Raw genomic sequence first — 23,457 nt, forward strand, 5'->3', positions numbered from 1 at the left:
GAACCCAATCATTATACATTTCTTGCTCCACGAGCGGATGTATGGGAAACATCCGAGGACTATAAGGAGGGCGCAATGAGCCTAGAGAGGAAAACGAGGCTTCAGTTGTCTCTAATGGAGGAAATTTGTGTCCAGACCGGACCATTTCAGTAAGAGACTGAACCAACAATCTCTGGGTTTGAGAGGTTGACAGAGATTCCTCTGACCCTGACTCCCCAGAAGTGGAAACCTCAGCTTGACCTACTAAAGCAGGGGTGGGGAACCTTTTTTCTGCCAAGGGCCATTTGGGTATTTATAAAATCATTCGGGGGCCGTAAAAAATTATCGACTTAAACATTAGCCTGTTATATTTGGTCAAACATTTAATGAACTCACCCCTAATGTGATGGCTGCAACTGCTTCTCTTTGGTGAGGTGTGTGATGTTAGCTGGTATTGATGATGTTGCTACTCGCAACAGGTTTTCCAGGTTTTCGTGTCGGTCAGTCTGGAGCGCAGTAAACTTTTTTGTGGTGGTACATTTTGAAAAGAACTGCTGGCGGGTACTGCTGGTGGGTATAGCTGGCTGGTACTTCTGATGGGTACAGCTGGCTGGTACTGCTGGTCAGGCTGGTACTGCTGTGGGTACTGCTGGCTCAGGCTGGTACTGCTGTGGGTACTGCTGACTCAGACTGGTACTGTGCTGTAGGTACTGCTGGCTAGTACTGCTGTGGGTACTGCTGGATCAGGCTGGTACTGATGGCTGGTACTGATGGCTAGTACTGTGCTGTGGGTACTTCTGGCTGGTACTGCTGGCTCAGGCGGGTACTGCTGGCTCAGGCTGGTACTGCTGGCTGGTGTTGCTGTGGGTACTTCTGGCTCAGGCTGGTACTGCTGGCTGGTACTGGTGTAGGTACTGCTGACTCTGGCTGGTACTGCTGTGGGTACTTCTGGCTCTGGCTAGTACTGCTGGTTCTGCTGTGGGTACTGCTGGTTCTGGCTGGTACCGCTGTGTGTACTGCTGGTTCTGGCTGGTACTGCTGTGAGTACTGCTGGCTCTGGCTGGTACTGCTGGCTCTAGCTGGAAGAGGTGATGTTTCCTGTATTGGTCACAGGCGGAGTGCATTTGATATCACTCCGCCTGTGACTCCCTCAGACTGTCATAACAGAGCAGGAACTATACAGGAAGCATCGGCTCCATTCTGACAAATCAGCTGAGAGACACAGACTCAGCTGCATGGGGGGCCGGACCAGATGACTTCGGGGGCCGCATACGGCCCCCGAACTGTAGGTTCCCCACCCCTGTACTAAAGGGTCATCATCAGCTACTTCTTCCACATCCTCTGCCCAATCCTGTACTGAATTCAGGGGGTGGCTCAGGTGAGGGGGATCTATCATATTTCTTCCCTCTTAGTGATGCTGTAATCATGTCAGCAATCCTCCCTGAAGGCTGGCTTATGCCGATGCCAAATTGTCCTTAGTGACGTAGGTTGCAGCAGAAGCACCTGGGCAGGTAGCTACTTTGTCTGACAACCGTAATGACTCAGATTGGCTAGTTGCCTCTGGCTCTTCAGGGGGAGAGGACACAGAGGAAGCACGGCTAAAAGCCTTCAAGGCCTGATGGTGGCATCACAGTGCCCATTTCAAATGTGCCCCCCCCCCCCAGCCCTCTTTGGGGCAGACATTGCATTCTGGCAAGACAAGCTTGAGGTACTACCTTCAGTGTACCCAAGGCTTGTGCCAATCTTATACAGTTTATCTTACACAGCACTGATTATGCCAAACCTGTTTGTGCCAGTAATCATGCACCCACAGCGACTCACGCAACCCAGCTGCTGCTGCTCTGTGTCCCCTTCAGCCTCAGCAGAGGCTAGCATGTTGGAAACAGTTCCTTCTAAATTGCGCCCATTTATGCTGTACTGCGCATGCTTGGCGTGCTTAAGGCGAAGATTTTCGCACGTTCGCAAATAGGTTTTCGCCACAGACACACTATCAACAGTGTGATAAAAATAGGCAAAGAAATAACGTTTAAACAAACTTTGCATCAATCCCACAACTGCACAAGCGTATATAACCACAATTGATATAAATGGCACATTAAATCCCTGAGGAAAAGCCAGAGGTTTCAACAAGATGTATATTGCATAGCTTAACCACTTAAGCCCCAGCCCTATTTCGGACACTTTTTGTTTACAAGTTAAAACCAGTATATTTTTCCTAGAAAACTACTTAGAACCCCCAAACATTATATATATTTTTTTAGCAAAGACTCTGGAGAATAAAATGTCGGCCATTGCAAAATTTTTTGTCACGCGGTATTTGCGCAGCGGTCTTTAAAATGACATTTTTTTGGAAAAAATTTGAAAAATCTCATTTCACTGCATTTAAAAAATACTAAACAGTAAAGTTAGCCCATTTTTTTGTATATTGTGAAAGATGATGTCACGCCGAGTAAATAGATACCCAACATGTTACGGTTTAAAATTGCACCCCCCCCCCATCCCCCCCCCGTGGGATGGCAACAAACTACGGTCAATAGAGATCTCAATCTGCGACGCTTTAAATTTAACGGTTAGCAGTTTAGAGTTAGAGTGTAGCTCTTTTTTTTTTAATTATTGCCCACGCTCTGGCGATCGCAGCGAACAGCGATTTAATTCGCGGCTCGACTTGCGTATACGTTTTTTTTTGTGCGCGAGCTAACGGTGACGGGGGCGGCTAAATTTTTTTTTTTTTCCTATTTATTTTTTCTTTTTTTTTAACTTTATTACAGGTTTTTTTTTTTTAAAAAAATCTGATCACTTTTATTGCTGTCACAAGCAATGTAAACATCCCTTGTGACACCAATATGCAGACCCTAGACCCCTCCACTACACTTCCCTGTATGCAAAACACCGAAAATGGCGTTTTTGCATACAGCAGTTTTTCAAATTTGCCGCCTTTTGCAGCACAGTAACCCGGACGTGACGTCATGGACGCCGCCTCCGGGTTACGTCATCGGAGACCCGATCAATGCCGTTTCCGGCATTCATCGGGACTCCATCCAGCCGGCGGACGTGCCGGCTGGTTGCTCGGGGCTCCCGGTGGGAAGGCGGCGGGAGGGGGGGGGGGGACGTCCCCTCCCGCTCACCCGGGTAACGATCGAGCGGCTCCCGAGCCGCATCGGTCATTACCGACGGAAAGCCGACCGTAGGCTTCAAACCACGGTACCGGGGTGATGTCTCTAGCTAGAGGCTAGCTAGAGGCATCATCCCGGTATAAGCCCGCAAAGTTTACCGACGTACCCCTACGTCGATATGCGGTAAGTGGTTAACATCCACAATCTCATGCACACATTGGTTTGTCACAGCTGATATACCTCTCAGGTAATCAGCACAGGGTGAAAACAGTGTGTCAGAAAAACAAGCACAGAAATTATGCTTAACAGGATGTATTTTGCCTAGACTTAACATCCATAGTCTCATGCAGAGACTCACATGGCACTCAGTCTCTGTTATCTTTTTAATTATGCCAGCAATTTGTACCTTCAAGGTTTGCTGTATGTGTAAACATTTTAAATTGGACTCACCAGTCCTGCCGCAGAATTCTGTTTTGAAACAGGAATCCAATCTTCACCCATCACGCCGAGCTTTGTCTTGGCGACCTTCAAGGACTGGGTCCCCTTGTTTTAGCGGGCCCACGGCCTTGGACCAGTAGAGGACCCTGCATGGAGTGACTTTGGGGTTTGGTATTCCAAAGCTCCGGATCCCAGGGTCCCGTGCCTAAAAAGGACAGCATTACAGGCAAAACCTTGTATCTGCTTCTCGAGGCTCAGGTACTATCCTTTTAGTTTGACTGTTTAGTATGACTGTTTAGTATGGATCTGATAGCTAACCCCATAGATTCAATGATCTTTGATCAGGGTATGTAGCATAATCTTCTTTCTTGCTTGAAGACAAATGTGGAGAGGGGCATCCTTTCTGCTTGGTTGCCAGTGTCCTTCACCAAAAGGTGGCTATATAACCAATATGTTATGATTTATGGCTCTGTGTCCGTGATGTACGAAGATAAAATTGAGATCTGCTTAGAACTTCAGCTGTCAATGACTCAGGATCCAGTGATTACTTTTCTACACAGTAACTTCTTCCTATGCACTTTTTTCCACCATGTTTGGAGTCTGAATACTTGAAGTTTGGTAAAAAGTCCACATTCAAGGTACAGTTTTATTTTTCCCATGCAGGTTAAAGTGACAGTGTATCCGCAAAGGACCCCCCCCCCCCCCCCCCAAAAGGTCCCTTTAATACTATATGTATTTTTTTTCTTCTGTTGTTTAATTCTTTTAGGTGTTAATCTGAGTCCAAAATGGTGACACGGCTGTTTGAAGAAAAGGAGCATGCATTGTATTATCAAAAATTCAGGTTTAACCCATCACAAGAGATAACAGACCTTGTCTTCAGTTATGTGAATGAAAGGGTGAGTGACAGCTTCTGTCTGTTATACACGCAGCTAAAAACAATAGGACACTTGTAACATTTAAAACAGAATTACTTTGCTTAGATAAGCGCAGCCACTCAAATTATTTTTTATAGGGGTTGTCCAGCCAACACTTTGTTTTTCTATTGGACAGAGCAGGGCAGGGCGATGTCAGGTTCTTACTGCTGTCTCTAGGGAGATTTCCCCAACTTCCTGTTCCAATTAATGATCCCACCAGGAAGTGAGTAAAAATGAAAAACATGACAGAGGGTCTAACTCTTCCACACTTTATTCAGAAGACCAAAAAAAAATGATATTTATTTTTTTTTCCGAAATAATTATTAATCTTTTAAATAGGACGATTCGCACAAATTTTGCCTGTAATTTCTCTAATAGATCAATCTCTATGATAGTCAACGCCATCAAGTGGCTAAAATGTGGTATAGTTTTCTGAAATTAGAAAATATACTGCATTTTGGCCAGTAGATGGCGCTAACTATAAGACCCGGTTCACACTGATGCGAGTGCCGGGTTCGCATGTAATGTCGGAGCGCACTGCTCCGACATTACATGCGATCAGCTGTGCGGTGCGAGTTTAGCCATACAGTTTGTATGGCTAAATTCGCATCGCACCCGGTGCAAACACGCACAGGAGGCATTTTTGCAGCCGCATCAGGATCGGATCGCACAGCGGTTCACACTTGTGCGATCCGATCCTGTGCGAACTGCACGATCGCACTGCGATATGCGATCAAACTGGGGGTGTCGTTAAGATTACATTGACACCCCCAGCGGATCGCATATGGCAGTGTGAACTGCCGGGGGTGCGTGTGCGATGCGGGAACAGGCTGCGAATTCGCAGCCTTCCCGCATCGCAATAGTGTGACCCGAGCCTTATTGGAATTACTCTGGAGAAGTAACAGCCAAAATTGCACTAATGTGTTTGACATTCAGCCAATGATTGTTTAATAAATAGAGTGAGCTACACACAACCAAAATAACTTCTTTGAAATATATTGGGGGTTTGTAGTATGTCCTGTCCTTCTACCTCACTGCTACTCCTCCTCTTCCACCATTTTACACATCCTAGCTGTGAAAATTCCAGTTGCTGTGTAAATACTGCAGATGTAGGAGCTACTACTGTCACAAAATAGAGAGTTACACAGTATAGAGAGATACAAAAGAACATTGTTTATAAACATTGATCAGACAGGAGATAGAAAGTAACATTGTTTATAAACATTGATCAGACAGGACATAGAAAGTAACATTGTGACTTTTATATCGGATCTGTTTCATTTATCTGCAGATAAAAGGGATGACTTTCTATTGACATGTGATTTCAATTAGTTTTTTCTTTTTTTTTTTTTTCTAATAAAATGTGTTCCTATTTAACCCCTTATTAACACTTAGATTACCCCAATCATCCATTATAAACTCCTTCTTCTCCTTTTCTCCTAAGGGTCCTTTCACATGAGCGATCCGATCAGGTCCGCCTGTCAGTTTTTTCATAGGGATGCTCCATGCATCCCTATGGGCAGCGGATGTCAGCGGTGACATGTCCGCTGACACCCGCTGCCATCCACATCCGATCCTGTCTGTGAAATCCAGACGGAAGAAGCCAAAGTGTTTGTAAAGGTTTAGAATTTTTTTAATCTAAATAACTGTAGCACCCTCCTAGGTAGGTGATAGTGAGAGAGTATAGTTTTTGGCTCTGTCTGCTTATCAGAGGAGCAGCAGGGAAATCTATATTGCACTCTGCTTAACCACTTCCCGACCACCCGCCGCCTATTTACTGCGGCAGGGTGGCTCTCCTGCGCAAACCGACGTAGATCTATGTCGGTCATGCGTGGGAAGCTAGGCGGCACTCTCCCGCCCCCACTTGGCAGCGAGGAATCCGATGCATGGGGCAGGCGGTTCCGATTGCCACCTGACACCCGCGATCGATCCCCGCTGAGAGAGAAGAACGGTCGGCTGTTGTAAACACAGCCAACCGTCCTTCTCCCTGGAATGATCACAGAGCGCCTGTGATCCTTCTATATAGGATCACATGCCTCTATGGTCATCTCAGAAGCCACGCCCCCCCACAGTTAGAATCACTCCCATAGGGTCACATTTAACCCCTTGATCACCTATACTGTTAATCCCTTCCCTGCCAGTGTCATTATTACAGTAACAGTGCATGTTTTTAGCACTGATTACTGTAGCAATGTAACTGGTACCCCCAAAAGTGTAAAAAATGTCAGTTAGGGGTCCGATCTGTCGCAGTCCCGCAAAAAAAATCGCAGATCGCCGCCATTACTAGTAAAAAAAACAATAAAAATGACATAAATCTTTCCCGTAGTTAGTAGTTACATAGTTACATAGTTAGTCAGGTTGAAAAAAAGACAAATCCATCTGGTTCAACCAAAAAAAAAACAGTATTGAAAACCCAACCATACAATCCCATATACACAATCCTATACCTGCAGAGGAAGGCAAAAAAAAAAAAAAAAAACCCAGCAAAGCATGATCCAATTTGCTGCAGCAGGGGAATAAAATTCCTTCCTCAATCCCCCGAGAGGCAATCAGATATTCCCTGGATCAACTTTACCTAAAAAAAATTTTAGTACCCATTTATATATAATGTACATGAATCCAGGCCTTTTTTAAAGCAATCTAGTGAGCTGGCCAGAACCATCTCTGGACTATTCCACATTTTCACAGCTCTTACTGTGGCGAAAGCTTTCCGTATTTGGAGATGAAATCTGTTTTCCTCCAGATGTAAAGAGTGCCCCCTTGTCCTCTGTGATGACCTTAAAGTGAATAACTCAACACCAAGTTCACTATATGGACCCCTTATGTATTTTGATGTTGATCATGTCCCCCCTAAATCTCCTCTTCTCAAGAGAGAATAAATTCATTGCATTGCATTAAGATAAACCTTCTGCCTTTAGAACAACTTTAGTAAAATAGAAACAAACAAACAAAAAAATCAAAAGGAAAATAATAGTTGAAGAGAGGAGACTATGGAGGTAATTAGGGCTGATAAGAGTAAGCCAAGGGTTAATAAGGAGTTTAAACAAAGCAACATTTTATTTAAAAAGAAAAAATAATTTACCTATCAGATTGCTTTACCTGACATCATCTACAGATCGAAGTTTCATCCCTTTGATCTGCAGATGAATGAATAGAATGATACAAAAATAACAATATGTTAATTAGTATCTTTGTATATTCACATCTATTCTGGACCGGCTGCAAAGGCTATGAATGTGATTTTCAGGAGCACATGGAGCTCATTGCCCTGATGAGATTATCCATACCAAATCACCTTCCCAGATAGTTTACTCTGTCACAACTCACATGTAAGAAGATCTGGCAATGTTTATTCATCGTATGATCCGTAGAATGTGCAATTACAACAGGTAAAAGAACGATTCTTCCATACAGGTTAGGAGATAGTACTTATCACATTGAGTTTTACAGCAGAAATGGCTGATAGAGAAAAAAGGGGAGGGGTAAACCTCCAGCAAGGAGAGCTACAGAGCAGCACAAGAGACAAACTTAATATGAGCATTAAAGAAACAGCACATTATAATAAAACAGCTTCATGTAACATGACACTCCCCGTCTGAAATCTTTAGATTTCAAAGCCTATTAAATATTAAATATATATAAAGATAAGTCCAAATGTCAAAAGTCCAACTTGAACCTGTAAGTGAAGAAGACATTAGAAAACATTAGAAAATAATACTGGTGTGTAAATCACAAATACGAGATACCTACAAAACAAGAAGATGTGTAGTAAATAACCAACCAAACATGAAGTCCAATAACAGATGGCAAAGTTCTGTAGTCTACAGTTAATAGCCGTGGAACGTCAACAGTGGCATAGTTAACAGTTATTAGTTGTATTCTCCCCGCCTGTCATGGGTCTGCTACCTAAGGGGTTAACTTAGTGCAGAGTCTGCAGACTAATTGCAGTGATTGGCAACAGGCTGCTCTATTTAAACTCCGCAGCAGCATTATGTCTTTGCTGTCTGATCTGCAGCTTCCTGTGACCCCTGCTCCTGTTTACCTGCTTCTGTGATTGATCTCCTGTACGACCCAGTTTGACTTTGGACTTCCCTTGCTTTCTGCCTGCACCTGACCTCCGCTCCCCTCTAACCTTGAACCTGCATGCTCCTTTGGATTCCACGCCACCCGCCTGTTTTTGACCCGGCCTGTGAACTGATCCATTTGCCTGTGAGCCCCCAGAGTGAGTGTGGACTCAGGTGTTCCGTCCTTCTGCCTGCCTGCTGTTGGGATCCTCCTACCTGCTGGTTGTCTCCTTTTAAAGCATCTGGGACCTTGGAGCTGCCCGTCCAACAGCTGACCCGCCAGGCCCTCATACCATTCTGCTCTCCCATGCCACCTGTCTGCTCTACCAGGGGCCGCGAGTCAGATGTGTAAGGGAAGCCTTCCTCTGCACTATCGGGCTCATCAGTCAGGTACGTGAGAAGTTGACACCGCCATGGCATGGTACAGCCTAGTACTCTTGCATAAGTCACTCACTTGGGAGAAGAAGTACCAATTCTGAGATTGGTCGTGAGAAAGTTCGAGCGGAACCTCTTTTGGTTATCTTAATCTCAACCTTCTGAACTTTTCCATCATCGCTGGGCATCACACTTGTTACCAGACCCATAGGCCACTCATTGAGACAGACTTCTCTATCTTTCAGAAGAACAAGGTCGCCTGCTTTGAGGTTGGGCTTGGGTGTTTGCCATTTGGGACGGCTTTGAAGGATATGCAGTGTGGTGTTCATAGACCTGATTTCTTTATCATCATCAGGATGTACCAGTTCATAGGTAACGTCAGTGGAAATTGAGTAGGAGTTCTCACAAAGAAATCTTGGAGGCTACAGCGACAAGCAGCCATGAAGAGCTGCTGAAGATATAGCTCTTGTCCCACAATCAGCAGGATTAAGGTCAGTGGGAATATAATGCCATTGCTTTGGCATGGAGAACCTTCTGATACGTTCTACTCGATTACTGACGTACATGTAAAATTGTTTCGTTTGGTTGTAAATATAACCAAGTACTATCTTACTGTCGGTGTAAAATGTGAAGGAATCAATTTTAATGTCCATTTCACTCTTTATGACTTCAGCAATTTCCACTGCTAGCACGGCTGCACAAAGTTCAAGTCTGGGTATGGTATGTGCAGGTTTTGGTGTTAGCTTTGCCTTGCCTAGAACAAAATTGCAAAGTATGTCTCCATTAACCCCTGAGGTCTTCAAATAGGCCACTGCAGCAATAGCTTCAACTGATGCATCTGAGAAAATATGGATTTCCCTCTGGTTAGCAGCTGAAATGGAGACTGGGGCTTAGCAACGTGGGATTTGAAGCTGTTCTGGTGGCTTCAGAGAACCTCTCCATTTCTCCCATCTTTGTTGTTTCTCAATAGGTAACGGAGTATCCCAATCTATGTTATCAGTAGTAAGCTGTCTTAAAAGCATCTTACCTTGGGTGGTGACAGGAGCTATAAATCCCGGTTGGTCGTAGATGCTGTTCACTATGGACAAGACTCCTCTCTTGGTAAAAGGTTTGTCACAGGTTGACACTTGAAAGGTGAATGTGTCTTCTTTGATGTTCCACAGCAGACCTAGACTTCTCTGCATAGGAGGCGTGTCTGACCCAAGGTCAAGGTCTTTCACACTGGCAGCATAGTCCTCAGAGTGAAATGCATTCATTAACTCTTGGCTTTAGATATAATCTTGTGAAGTCTCAAGTTTGCTACAGATAGCATCTCCTTTGTTCTGGTGAGAAGATAAATCGCTTCTTTAGCAGTAGGAAAGGATTTGAGCCCGTCGTCTACATAAAAGTTCCTTTCAACGAATTGATGAGCGTCGGATCCATACTCAGCTTCTCCGAGCTGGGCTGTCTTTCTTAGTCCATAGATTGCTACTGCTGGGGAAGGACTGTTCCCAAAGACATGCACCCTCATTCGGTACCCAATTACCTCTTTGTTGATGTCATTGTCTTTGTGCCATAGAAACCTGAGGTAGTTCCTGTTGTCTTCTTTGACGATGAAGCAGTGGAACATTTGTTGAATGTCAGCCATCACTGCTACAGGTTCTTTTCTAAAGCAAATTAAGTCTCCAATGAGGCTGTTGTTCAAGTTGGGCCCTGTGAGGAGAATGTCGTTAAGAGAGATGCCTTCATGTTGGGCACTGGAGTCAAAGACAACTCTGATTTGGTCTGGTTTTCGTGGGTGATACACACGAAGGAAGGGAGGTACCAGCATTCTTCTCCTTTCAGTGGAGGTGCGGGTTCGGCATGACCTCTATCAAAGATATTCTGGATAAAGTCCACAAATTGTCTTTCCATCCCTGGTTTCTTGTTTAAGGTACGCTTTAAGGAGTAGAATCTTTTAATGGCTTGATGTAGATTGTTCGGTAGCTTCTCTCTCGGGAGGCGAAAGGGTAGGGGTGCTACCCAACTATTGAAACCTTCCTGAAAGAACTCATTGTCCATTACTTTGAGGAATTCCTTGTCTTCTACTGAAGGAGCTAACATGTCGTCTTCACTGCTTGTATTGAAAATTGTAGAGCCAAAACTGTTATCACAGGTGCGGGAAAGGTTTGTGTTGCCATGTTGCAACTTGCAGCTAGTTACCTTCTCTCTTACCCAGTAGTGGGAATGTCTCAAAGTGAGTATTACGACGACCATTTGGCAATACATTTGTCTTGAATGAAGAAATGTTAGTAGGCCTTTTCATTTTGCCTATACAGACATTGCCTATGATGACCCAGCCTAAGTCCAGGTGCTGGGCAAATGGAGCATCTGGGGGTCCACTGACCTGCCTGTGCACCTTATGGATCCTCAGAATATCTCTTCCCAGCAGAAGAAGGATTTTAGCATCTTTGCCAAGCGGTGGGATTTCACTTGCTATTGACTTTAGGTGAGGGTGGTATAAGGCGACTTCTGGTGTAGGTATTTCTTCTTTGTTGGCTGGAATTTGGTTGCACTCTAGGAGTGTGGGTAAGGGTAATTGTAAGTTATCTTCTAGAGAAGACACAATAAATCCATGGGCCCTTCTTTCAAAGACCTCTGTGGTGTCACTAAAAGTGCCTAAGTTGTAAGGGTGAACCTCTCCTTTTATGCAGAATAGATCAAACAGTTCAGATCAGGCAAGTGATCGATTGCTTTGATCGTCTAAGATAGCATACACCTTTAAAGTCTTTCCTGGTTGATCCTTGTGGTGAACATTCACTAGGCATATTTTAGCACAAGACTTGTCACAGTGGCCTTCCCCACAGACTTCAGTGCATGAGGAAAATATCATGGTAGAATTGGGCACCTAATCTGTACTCTCCCCGCCGTGATTTGGCCCAGGAGAAAGGTTTTCGGGTTGTGAAGGATTGGACCCAAGTGGATGGAGAGCTTGCACATGGTCCTCGGAACCACACTCTATGCACTTGATAGGGGTTTTACATTCCTTGGCAAAATGCTTAGTGGAAGCACAGCATATATAACATACCCCAAAGGTCTTTAGGAGTTCCTTTCGTTCTTGTATGGGCTTCTTCGTAAAGCCGATACATTTTTTGAGGGGATGTGGCTTCTTGTGGATAGGGCATAATCGCTTTGGGTTTTCGATCTTGCCACTCTTGTTTGAGACAGGAGCTGAGGTGGAAGTGGGAATAATGTCTGTCTTCTTGACGGACACCGGACCTCTACGGTTCCTGTAGCTGATGTGTAGATTGTCACCTTTAAGCGAGGAAGTACTGGGCTCACCGAACGCAAAACTAGGATAGTTCTTGGTGTCGGCAATGTTTCTGACAAAATCGCAGAAGTGGGAGAACGGGGGAAAGGAAACCTTGTGTTCCTGTTTGAATGATGACCCAATTCGGATCCACTTTTCTCGTAGGCCATACGGAAGCTTGTGAACAATAGGGTTAACTCCTCGAGCAGTGTCCAAGTAACTGAGGCCAGGTAGTTTAGTGTCGGTTTTGGCAAGCTGGACTTCGAGAAAAAGGTCACTGAGTCTCTGGAACTCTTTATTGTCCTTACCGGATATCATTGGGAAATTGTCCAATCGTTTGAGCAATGCATTCTCTATGGATTCAGGACTACCATAACTCTGTTCTAGACACTACCATACAGCGGTGAAACCTGCAGCTGGATTGTCAATGTAGACTGACCTGAGGCTCTTGACATGTTCTTTAGATTGAGGGCCAAGCCACCTGATCAGCAGATCCAGCTCCTCAGCAGCAGTAATACCAAGATCACCTATTGTGGTTTTGAAAGTGGCTTTCCAGTTTCTGTAGTTCTCAGGATGGTCATCGAAGCTTACTAGGCCTGACTTGGTGAGCTCACGACAAAGTATATACTTCACGAACTGTGCTGTATCAGTTGCCTCTGACTTTATGTAGGAGGTTGCTGGTTGAATGTTGCGGATTGCGTTGTTTATGGTATCGTTGCAAAAAGACGTAGGAAGGTATGGTGCAGCAAGGGCGTTCAGCTGAGTTGTTGGGTTAATGTCAGGAACGGTACTGTTAGCAAGTTTGTGACTTGCTTGCAGATTAGTGTGCCATTCTGTGACATATGCAGAATCAGCATGACAGTCGGGAGATGCACTGGGGTGGTTTTGCATGTAGGAAGTTGCTGGAACAGCTTTTTTTTTTTTTTTATATTTCTTTATTAAATTTTTCACAAATTAGAATTAAAAGGGCAATGCAAAATATTTCAGCCCTCCAATCACTGGAGGGATGTACATACAGTTTAACATTGATACATTTTACCCTTAGACCCTTTACCCAATTTCCCCCTCTTTTCCCCCTATTACCCCTTGTACTTCTGTCGATCCTTCTCCTAATATTTCTTTATATTCTTCTGTTTCTTTGAAACTCTGCCACTCACCCCAAATTTCTATTTCGGTCCCTTGGTCCTCCTCATCCCAATTCCTTAGAAACTCTAATTTTCTTGTTTTGTCAACTCTGATTACCCACTCTTTCCTTGATGGAGGCTCTAGTTTTTGCCATTTTAAGGGAATTATACTTTTAGCTGCATTTAATAAGTGGGGCACTAAAGTTTTCCTATAGTGTTTCACTGACATATCAGTTCCATGGAACAAACATTTCCAGGGGTCTTCCGGAATATGTTTTTTTGTAATTTTTTTTATGAGAGATAAGACTTCTTTCCAGAAAATTCTAATTTTTGGACAATCCCACCAGATATGTGATATTGTCCCAATCATCTGGCATCCTCTCCAACAATCTCTAGAACTCTCCCTCTGGAATCTACCCAATCTATCGGGAGTAATATACCACCTAGTAAGTAACTTATAATTCATTTCTTCAGTGTTGGAATCGATCGCAGATTTATGTATAAGCTGTAGGCTTCTTTCCCAAGGAATGTCCTCACTACATGGGCCAAGATCTCTTTCCCATTTCTCTTTTAGTGAGGGGCCTACCTCCTTTGTTATTCTTATCAAGATTTTATAAACACTTGAGACATTATTTGCCACTCTATCCGAGAAACATATCTGTTCCAAGGGTCTCAAGTCTTCCAAATCTCTTAGTGGTTGAGGTAACGTGGCAACAAAATGTCTCAACTGTAAATATCTCCATTCGTTTATTTTCCACTCCCCTTTTTTTTGTTTCAGTTCTTCAAAGGTTATGAGTCTCCCCTGGACTATTACATCTCCTAATCGGGCTTCACTATCTTCTATCCAATTGCCCAATTCTTTTCCTTCTCCCGGTGCGAAAAATTTTGTATTTACAAGTGGTATTAATGGTGAATTGTAATTCCAATTTTCTTTTGTATGTATCGTGTCCCAAATTTTTAAAGCATGCCTTGTGATTATGTCTGTGTTACTGTTTAGTTCTCTAAACTTCGGAGGTACCCAAATAATTTTTGCTAAGTGTGCTTTACTAAGCGTGTTTTCTATTATTACCCAATCTTTTTCACTGTTTTGTTTACTCCAATCTATCACCCGTGTAAGTATTGTAGCTAAATAATAATTTTTAAAATCTGGTAGTGCCAATCCTCCGTGACCCTTTTCTTTCCTTAATATTGTGTAACTAATCCTTGGTTTTTTGTGCTTCCATATAAACTGAATTATCAAAGTTTTAAGTGTTCTAAAAAATACTTGTGGAATTGGGATGGGGATCATTTGAAATATATAGAGTATTTTGGGTAGGATTATCATCTTTATTGTATTTATTCTCCCTATCAGCGAGGGGATCCTAGGAGATATTCTGTTTAAATCTGCTCTCGTATCGTTTAATATTTTAAGGAGATTCACTTTATATAATTTCTCTGGGGGAACTGTTAGTTTGATCCCTAAATATTTTATTTAATCTTTTCTCCATTTAAAGTGGAATTCATTTTTTAACCTCTCTTCTTCTGTCCTGTAGATATTAATACTGAGTATCTCTGACTTTTTTTGATTTATTTTTAAGTTTGAGAGTTCACCATAATATTTCATAGTTTTTATTATATTTGGTAGGGTGATCATAGGGTTAGTTATATACAAAAGAATATCGTCCGCAAAAGCGGATATCTTATATTCCTCTTCTCCTATTCTTATACCTCTAATGTCCTTATCGTGGCTAATAGTGGTTCCAGAGATAGGACGAACAACATTGGTGACAATGGACATCCTTGTCTGGTTCCATTAAACATCTCAAAGGGTTCCGACATTCCCCCATTGATCTTTACTCTTGCAGATGGATGATTGTAGAGTGATTTGATCCTAGACATCATTGTAGGGCCTATTCCCAGCTCCTCTAGTGTTTTAAACATAAACTCCCAATCCACTCTGTCAAATGCCTTTTCAGCATCTAATGACATTATTATACTTGATGGTCTATTCTTTAGCATTTGATTAATCAGGAGGATGGTCTTAATTCCATTATCCTGGCCCTGCCGGCCCGGGATAAACCCTACTTGGTCTCTATGTATCCATTCCCTCATCAAACTCTTAAACCTAGTCGCTAAGATTTTGGTGAATAGCTTGGTGTCTGCGTTGAGAAGGGAAATGGGCCTATAGCTAGAGCATAATAACCGGTCTTTCTTCTCTTTGTGGATCACAGTTATCGCGGCGGATAAGGCTTCTCTACTCATCATATATTGAGTGCCAATTCCATTCATATAATCTTTTAATTTTGGTATTAATATTTCCTTATATCTTTTATAGTAGTTAACTGTAAACCCGTCAGGTCCCGGGGTTTTACCTGAGCTAGTTTCCTTTATCGCTTTCTCTATTTCCTGTTCTGAAATTGGCCTCTCTAGAGCTGATAATTTATCTTCCTCTACCCTTGTCAGTTTAGCATTTCTGAGGTATTCTTTAATTTTCTCACTCCTATCTGACTCTGTACCCTGTGGACCCTCTTTTTTTACTGAGTAGAGGTTTTCATAATACTTTTGAAATTCTTTAGCAATTCCTGTTGTTGTTTGGATTATATCCCCATTTTTGTTTTTTATTTTATCTATAAAGTTCCTCGCTTTCTTCTTTTTTAGTATTCTTGCGAGATTTTTCCCCACTTTATTACTTTCCATATATTTTTCTTTTGTACATCTTTTCATTTCTTGTCTAATTTCCTGGCCTAGGAGGTCTCTCAGTTCTTCTCTTTTTCTTTCTAGTAGATTGTATGTAGCTGTGTCTTGTGTTTTTTTATGTTTATACTCTAGTTGATGTACTTCTGTCCAGAGATTATCCTTGTTTATTGTATTTTCTTTTTTCCTTTGTGCCCCTTTTGAAATCCATATACCCCTTATGTAAGCTTTGTGGGCTTCCCACTCCATATTTTTTGGTGAATCAATTTGATCATTTACTTGAAAGTAGAGTTCCAGCTCTTTTTCTATTTCTTTTCCCCATTTTTTTTCTCTGAGGATCTCTTCATTAATTTTCCATGCGTCCATCTTAGGCCTCTCCCTAGACATTTTTAGTTTTACATTGATGGGGGTGTGGTCGGACCAGGTCCTAGTCCCTATCTCTGCCTCTACTATCTTTTCCAACCATCTGTGTTCTATTAATATATAGTCTAATCTCGAATAAGTTCCATGGACATTTGAAAAGCAGGTATAGTCTCTGCTTTTCGGATGGAGAGTTCTCCAGACATCCACTAGTTGATTTATTAATAATTTTTCTTTAATTCTTCTTTTTTGATTTTTATTGGAGCTTACAGATTTTGATGTAGTGTCTATTTCAGGGTCGAGGCAGAGATTTAAGTCTCCCGCTACGACCACTCCCCCTTTTTTAAAAGTTAATAGTTTACTCATTACTTTCCCCAAGAACTCTATTTGTCTTGCATTAGGGCTGTAAATATTTGCTAAGGTAATTTCCTCCTCTCCTATCTTCCCTCTTAAAAAGAGGTATCTTCCCTCTGGGTCCTCCAATCTCTCCTCGAGCGCAAATCCAAGGCTTCCAGCCATACCAATGGCTACCCCCCTGGACTTGCTTCCCGAGGAGTCTGCATAGTACCAGGTAGGATGACTCTGTGAGTAAAGCTTAATATTGGACGCGTGGGAAATGTGAGTCTCTTGTAGAAATGTTATATCTGCCTTCAAGTAATTGATTTCTTTTAGGATTTTTTTCCTTTTATCTAATGAGTTTAAACCTCGTACATTGTAAGATAGTATATTAATTACCACCATTTCTGATTTTTGTGGCTTTTCTGCTCGTTTGCCTGGATTTTAGTATAGTCTCTGGGGTTTACGAGTTCAAATTCCTTTGAGTTGGACCATGGCTTATAGGAGTTAGTTGTTTTTTTTTTTGGATTTTTTTTTCCTCTCTTGTATGGGTTGGATCGTTTTTTTTTTTTTTGGGGGGGGGTTTTCCATCTATCCCACCCTCCCTTTTCCCCCCACCCCACTTCTTTCTACACTCCCCCCTCCCTTCCCGCCCCCCTCCCTGCCCTTGTGGTGGCCTGGCATCCCTCCTTCCCTTAGCCAGGATAGTCGATGTCTCCTTCTCCCTTATCCATCGACTTGTTGCCGAGGTGGAGCTCTGGCCATGTTCGCCTTTTCCGTCCATCTTTCCTATTTCTAGGTCAAAATGGTAGAGGCTTGTTGACTACTATAGAGCTGTCTGATACCTTTCTCGTTTAGTCTATCTCTCTTTCTCCCATATTTCTCCCAATCTCCCCCCACCCGGGTCCCCCCCCCCACCCCCACAGTATCCGTTTCATTCATTCGTTTTTTTTTTTTTCTCTTTTCTTTCGTTTTTCCTTGGTCTGCCCACCCCGGAATGTCTATCAAAGGTATTTTTAATGCTTCGCAGAATACTTTGATGTCTTCTGGAAACCTGAGTAATAAAGTCTTTCCATCTCGTCGTACTCCTAGGCCTGCTGGATGGCTCCAAAAATATGGGATGTTTAATTTCTTTAGCTCTTCTACTACTGGCCTTAGGATGTGTTTCCTATTGATCGTCTCTTGCGCCAGATCGGGGAAGATCTGAATCTCTTCTCCCTCGTATTTTAGGTCGGGTCTTTCTCTCATTTTCTTTTCCTTAATCTATGTATTCTCTCGAATTCTATTTTTTCTGTGATCTCTTTTCCCAGCAGAGGGTTAAAGATGTTCTCCATTATTTCTTCTAGATTTTCCGCTTGTCCCTTCTCCGGTATTCCTCTTATTCGTAAATTTTTCCTTCTATGTCTATTTTCCTGATCTTCCATTTTATATATCATATTTCTCTGATCTGTCTGCATTTTCTTCATTTGTTCCTTTAAATTTTTCAATTTCCTCCCATGGTGGACTATCTTGTCTGCTGTTTCCTCAACTTTGACCAGGATATGGCCTAAGTCTCCATAGAGAGTGGCCATTTCAGCTTTAATAGACTTTTCAAGACTGGCAAACATTTCACGCATCTCTGATTTTGATAGGGGGGGCTTCTTTCCCGCATATTTCCTCTACTTTGCTCGTTTCATCGTCTTCTGGTGTTTGAGTACCGTCCCTTGATACTTCCAGACTTTCTTCTCCACTTGCGCCCATATTCCCTTGACATTTCGTTTTTTTGTTTGCTTCTGTGTTCTGTTTTGGTCTGACTACCGGTTGTCTTACTGGTGGCATACTTAGCCCTTTACCCTCTGGTGTCATGTACTTTTTAATAGTCCCTGGGCTAGCCGTGCATTTTGCAGGTTTCCCTGGTATTTCTTTTGTAGTCTTGTTCTTCATATTGGGCCTCAATCTCTCTTGATACACTGTTGTGAGGGGCTCTTTTTATTATTTTTCTTCTCTTGTTAAGATCTGAACCTGCCTGTTTTTACCTATTTGTCCAGCCCCACTCTATCTCACTTGTACAGTCCTGTTTCAAAATTTTATGGTGATTGGTAATTATAATTTATGTACTTTCTCCGGGTATCTGAGAAAGTTCAAGGAAGTGTATGCTGTTTTGGAGGATTGCTCTGTGGTGATATAGAGCAGCGACACATATACATAAAACTGCTGAGTAGCCCAAGTGGGGATCCCTGTAGGACCTCTGGTTTAGTTTCTGTGGGCACTCTTGATCTTTATATATCGCTGAAAATTTAAGAGATGTGTAGAATGCAGGCTGAATTAAATAACTCCGGAGCTTAAAACTGATTAAGATGTGTCTATTTCAAACATCTTACAGTTGTTTCTCCAGGAAGAGGGTAAAAATGAGAACAAGAACAAAAAAATGGCAAAAAAAATAGGGAAGAAGGAATGACCATAAGAAATCCGGTCTTTTAAACTTTCAGTGAAAATTTTCTCCCTGGTTAACCTTCTCCCTTTGTTATTCTTTTTTCTTATCTGTGCAGTGTTGATACAAATGTCAGTATAGGGTGTTTAGGTAGTTTCTGGGGGGGGCTGAATAGAATCTTCCTTTTTTCAAACTGATCCGTCCCATACAGCCATTGTCACCCTATTTATCTGTAGCTAGTATAGTATCATTTTAAATGTCCACTTCCACCAACACTGAGCCTTAGTGTGTGTCCTAGGTGTTGGCTAGCATTAGATTAGGTGTCTACACATAGAAAAAAGAGGGGGGCTTTCGCCCTCTCACCACATCTTCGTCAGCCGTGCTGAGGTTTCTCCAGGGGTTCTGGATGTCTGTTCCGCTTCGTTCGGGATCTACGTGGTCAGTCGCAGGCTGCCGGGCTTAGCGCCGCAACTCAACACCTCGTGGCCACTGTACATTCCCGCTGCGATCGGCTCGCTCTCCAGAAGCTTCGCCCCACGCCTGTATGCCTCCGCCGAGCATCCGCCTTCTCCTTCCGGCGGGCTCCGACCCCTCCAGCGGAGGCTCTCGCCGGCTCTCACCTGGCGCCACACGAGTCTCCAGCGGGTCTTCAGCGGGCTCAAGGCGGGCTGTCTCAGCTTGCTGTGGGTTTTCTTCCACTCTCAGTGGTCTGCTTCGGGTACAGGGGGGTAGGCAATCTCAGGGGGGGGTGCTATCAGTGGCTCCCGGGTGCGGGGAAGTCGGGGAAGCTGGGGATCTTCACATCCATCTCGTCAGGCAGCTCTCACACGCCAGCATCAACCTGCACACTGGCTTGGCGCCATCGACAGGCTCCTCCCTCCTCTGCTCGCTGGAACAGCTTTTACCTGGTGGTGTGGTGAAGTCCTGACGTTGGCGCGAAGCATGGAGACAATTGAGTGTTCACTGCTGTGGTTTAGAACATAGTTCTTTGTGCGTTCAAAAGGATCTTCCACATCTGCTTTGACACTGACCCTTTCACTAGCATTCTCATCAGCACCGATAGCTTGTTCCAAAACCTTTACTTTTGCTGCAGCTGCCTCGTAGTTGCTCTGTTCCTTTAGAGCTTCAATTTCTGCCCTTTGGCGTGCTGTCTGAGCTTCCATTGCTGCCTTTTGACGTGTTGCCTCAGCTTCTATTGCTGCAGCCTCAATTGCTGCAGCCTCAGCCTCCATGTCTGCTCTCTTTTTTGCATATGCAGCCTGTACTTTGATAGACTCTGCTTCGGCACGGCATTTATAAGCTGTTCACTAAGCGTTGAGTGCCTCGAACTTCAGGATCTAGAGGAACCGTTAGAATGTCTGGTGGATACAGATCTGCGAGATACAGTGTCCTGTGGCAGCATTAATTTTGCTTCTGCCTTTGCTTTAGTTTGCTGGATAAAGCTTTCTCTTTCCACATTAAGAAGTTGGACATTAAGTTGCTCTAAGGACTCCTCAGTGTTAATGCTTTGCAGAACAGTTTTATATTTATTGCTTGTAGCCTGGTACAGTTCATATGAAGCAGAGAGATGCTTTATGGCGCCCTCTAGTTGCAGTACTTCGTGGCTGGGACATGAAAACACATCAATGTGGGTGAGGATTTTATCCCAAATCTGCTTCAAACTGGTTGCTAGTTCAGTTCTCACAGATTCAGTTCTCTTTAACCCTCCAAGTGGGTTTCACAGAGCGTTTAGTCAATGCACTGGGCTCTGGGTCTTCACCCTGGCTTTCTCCCTGTGGAGCATGTTGTGGTGTTTCATCACATACTGAGCCTTTTCCACTCATGCTGGCCTGAAGTACACAGGCTTGGCTGTAGCAGTGAAGAGTGTCTGTATCATAGGCGTGCGCACGGGGTGTGCCGGGTGTGCCTGGGCACACCCTAATCACCCTGTGTCTGTTAGTGTAGGGCCAGATCTCCATCTTTGGCACTGAGGGTAGTGAAATACTCGGTGGAGAGGCGGCTGTGCTGTTGGCTCCAGCAGATAGTGAGGCTTGCCAGAGCCGCTCAGTGTGTGTGACACTGTCAGGTAATGTTACTGCTTGCAGGGGGAAAGACGAGCTGTCAAAACTCAGGGGTGATGTCGGGGGTGGGCGGGACCGAACAGCTATCAAACACCAGCCAATGGGATAGGGTCTGGGCGGCCGCTTTGTTTATGTGGCTCCGCCCCTTTCTTAAGCAGCCCAATCATTGGCTGGTGTTTGACAGCTGCTCATCCCGCCCACCCCTGACATCACCCTGAGTTTACAGCTGGTCTTTCTCCCTGAAAGCAGCACATACATGAAAGTGTCACACACACAGTGGGGTATCAATGGGGTGGGCAAGCCCTGTGGGGTGTCAGCCGGCGTGCTCTGAGATCCCGCATCGCAGCGTGAAGGCAGCTGCAGTGGCAGCTCCTTCAGTCCGTGCTGCTAGCGGGGGGGCGGAGCCGCGATGGGAATAAGGGGGTGGAGCCTCAGCTGGAAGAAGGGGGCGGAGCCTAGGCGGGAAGAAGGAGGCGGAGCCTCGGTGGGAAGAAGGTGAGTGCCCATTGCCCAAGTGTGTGTGCTGGATAGGAGGGGGATGGGTAAGCTGCATATAGAGGAATTCATCTTTCTCTATTTTTCCTGCAGGCAGACTGAGCGCTTCTTGCAAGTCTCACTGTCTGCTGAATGTGAAACTCCCCCTCTCCCCTGTTAGTGTCCATAAGTGGTGCCCGGTAGTGTCACCTATCAGTGCCCAGTAGTGCCACCTCATCAGTGCCACCTCATCAGTGCCCATCGGTGTCACCTAATAGTGCCTATCAGTGCCCAGCAGTGCCACCTCATCAGTGCCACCTATCAGTGCCCAGCAGTGCCGCCTCATCAGTGCCACCTATCAGTGCCCACCAGTGCCGCCTCATCAGTGCCCATCAGTGTCACCTAATAGTGCCTATCAGTGCCCAGCAGTGCCGCCTCATCAGTGCCTATCAGTGCCACCTATCAGTGCCCAGCAGTGCCACCTCATCAATGCCACCTATCAGTGCCCACCAGTGCCGCCTCATCAGTGCCCATCAGTGACATCTAACAGTGCCTATCAGTGCTTCCTATCAGTGCCACCAATCAGTGCCCACCAAAGCCGCCTATCAGTAGCCATCAGTGATGCCTATTAGTGCCCAGAAGTGCTGCCTATCAGTGCCACCTATCAGTACCCATCAGTGCTGCCAATAAGTGCCACCTCTCAGTGCTGCAAATCAGTGCCCATCAGTGCAGCCTCATCAGTGCCAGTCAGTGCTGAGAACAAGTGCCTATTAGTGCTGCCTATCAGTCCATATCAGTGCCTCACATGTAATTTCACCTGTAATACACATCAAAAGGAAAATAAGGCATACATCTTTTTCAAAACTCAGCAGTGATGGTGGAACCCCTCTACAGATATTTGCCATACAATTTAACTTAAGTGCAAAAACTTTTTAGTTGGAAGGTTCGCACCAGTAGAACACTTTGGAATTTTTATTTTTTAGATTGTTACACATAATTTTATATGTTTTAGTTACTATTATAATGTAAATGATTGCACTTGAAGTTAATTTTCCACCACCCATGCTAAGTTCTTGTCTTTATGGACCTTGCTTTGTGCACTGGTGCGCAGTCACGTTGGAACAGGGAGGGGCCATCCCAAAACTGTTCCCACAAATTTGGGAGCATGAAATTGTCCAAAATGTCTTGGTATGCTGACTCCCTAAGAGTCTAAGAGGCCAAGCCCAACCCCTGAAAATCACCCCACACCATAATCCCCCCTCAACCAAATGATGTGGACCAGTGCACAAAGCAAGGTCCATAAAGACATGGATGAGCGAGTTTGAGGTGGAGGAACTTGACTGGCCTGCACAGAGTCCTGACCTCAACCCGATAGAAAACCTTTGGGATGAATTAGAGCAAAGACTGCGCGCCAGACCTTCTCGTCCAACATCTGTGCCTGACGTCACTAATTTGCTTCTGGAAGAATGGTCAAACGTTCCCATAGACACACTCCTAAACCTTGTGGACAACCTTCCCAGAAGAGTTGATGCTGGCATAATTGCAAAGGGTGGGTCAACTCAATATTGAACCCTAGGGACTAAGACTGGGATGCCATTAAAGTTCATGTGTGTGTAAAGGCAGGCGTCCCAATACTTTTGACAAGTGTGTATGTATATGTATATATATATATATATATATATATATATATATAGTGTGTGTGTATGTGTACAAAGTGTGTGTGTGTATGTATATATATATATATATATATATATATATATATATACAGTATATATATATATATATATATATATATATATATATACAGTATATATATATATATATATATATATATATATATATATATACACGCATGCGTGTTTGAGCTTT

The 23,457-nt window shown here is 43.8% G+C and overlaps 1 protein-coding gene across 1 annotated transcript in view; it reads left to right on the forward strand.

The window, feature by feature from the left end:
• The window catches only part of LOC309557567 (putative methyltransferase), a 63,982-nt gene that overhangs the window by 5,436 nt on the left and 35,089 nt on the right, over nucleotides 1-23,457 (forward strand). Inside the window, exon 2 of the mRNA XM_082260354.1 lies at nucleotides 4,297-4,426. Within this exon, the coding sequence (XP_082116480.1) occupies nucleotides 4,316-4,426 (111 nt within the window). The 5' untranslated portion in view covers nucleotides 4,297-4,315. The remainder of the gene's footprint in view (nucleotides 1-4,296; nucleotides 4,427-23,457) is intronic.

Source organism: Pelophylax lessonae (assembly GCF_965119305.1).
Source record: "Pelophylax lessonae genome assembly, chromosome: 6".
NCBI lineage: Eukaryota > Metazoa > Chordata > Amphibia > Anura > Ranidae > Pelophylax > Pelophylax lessonae.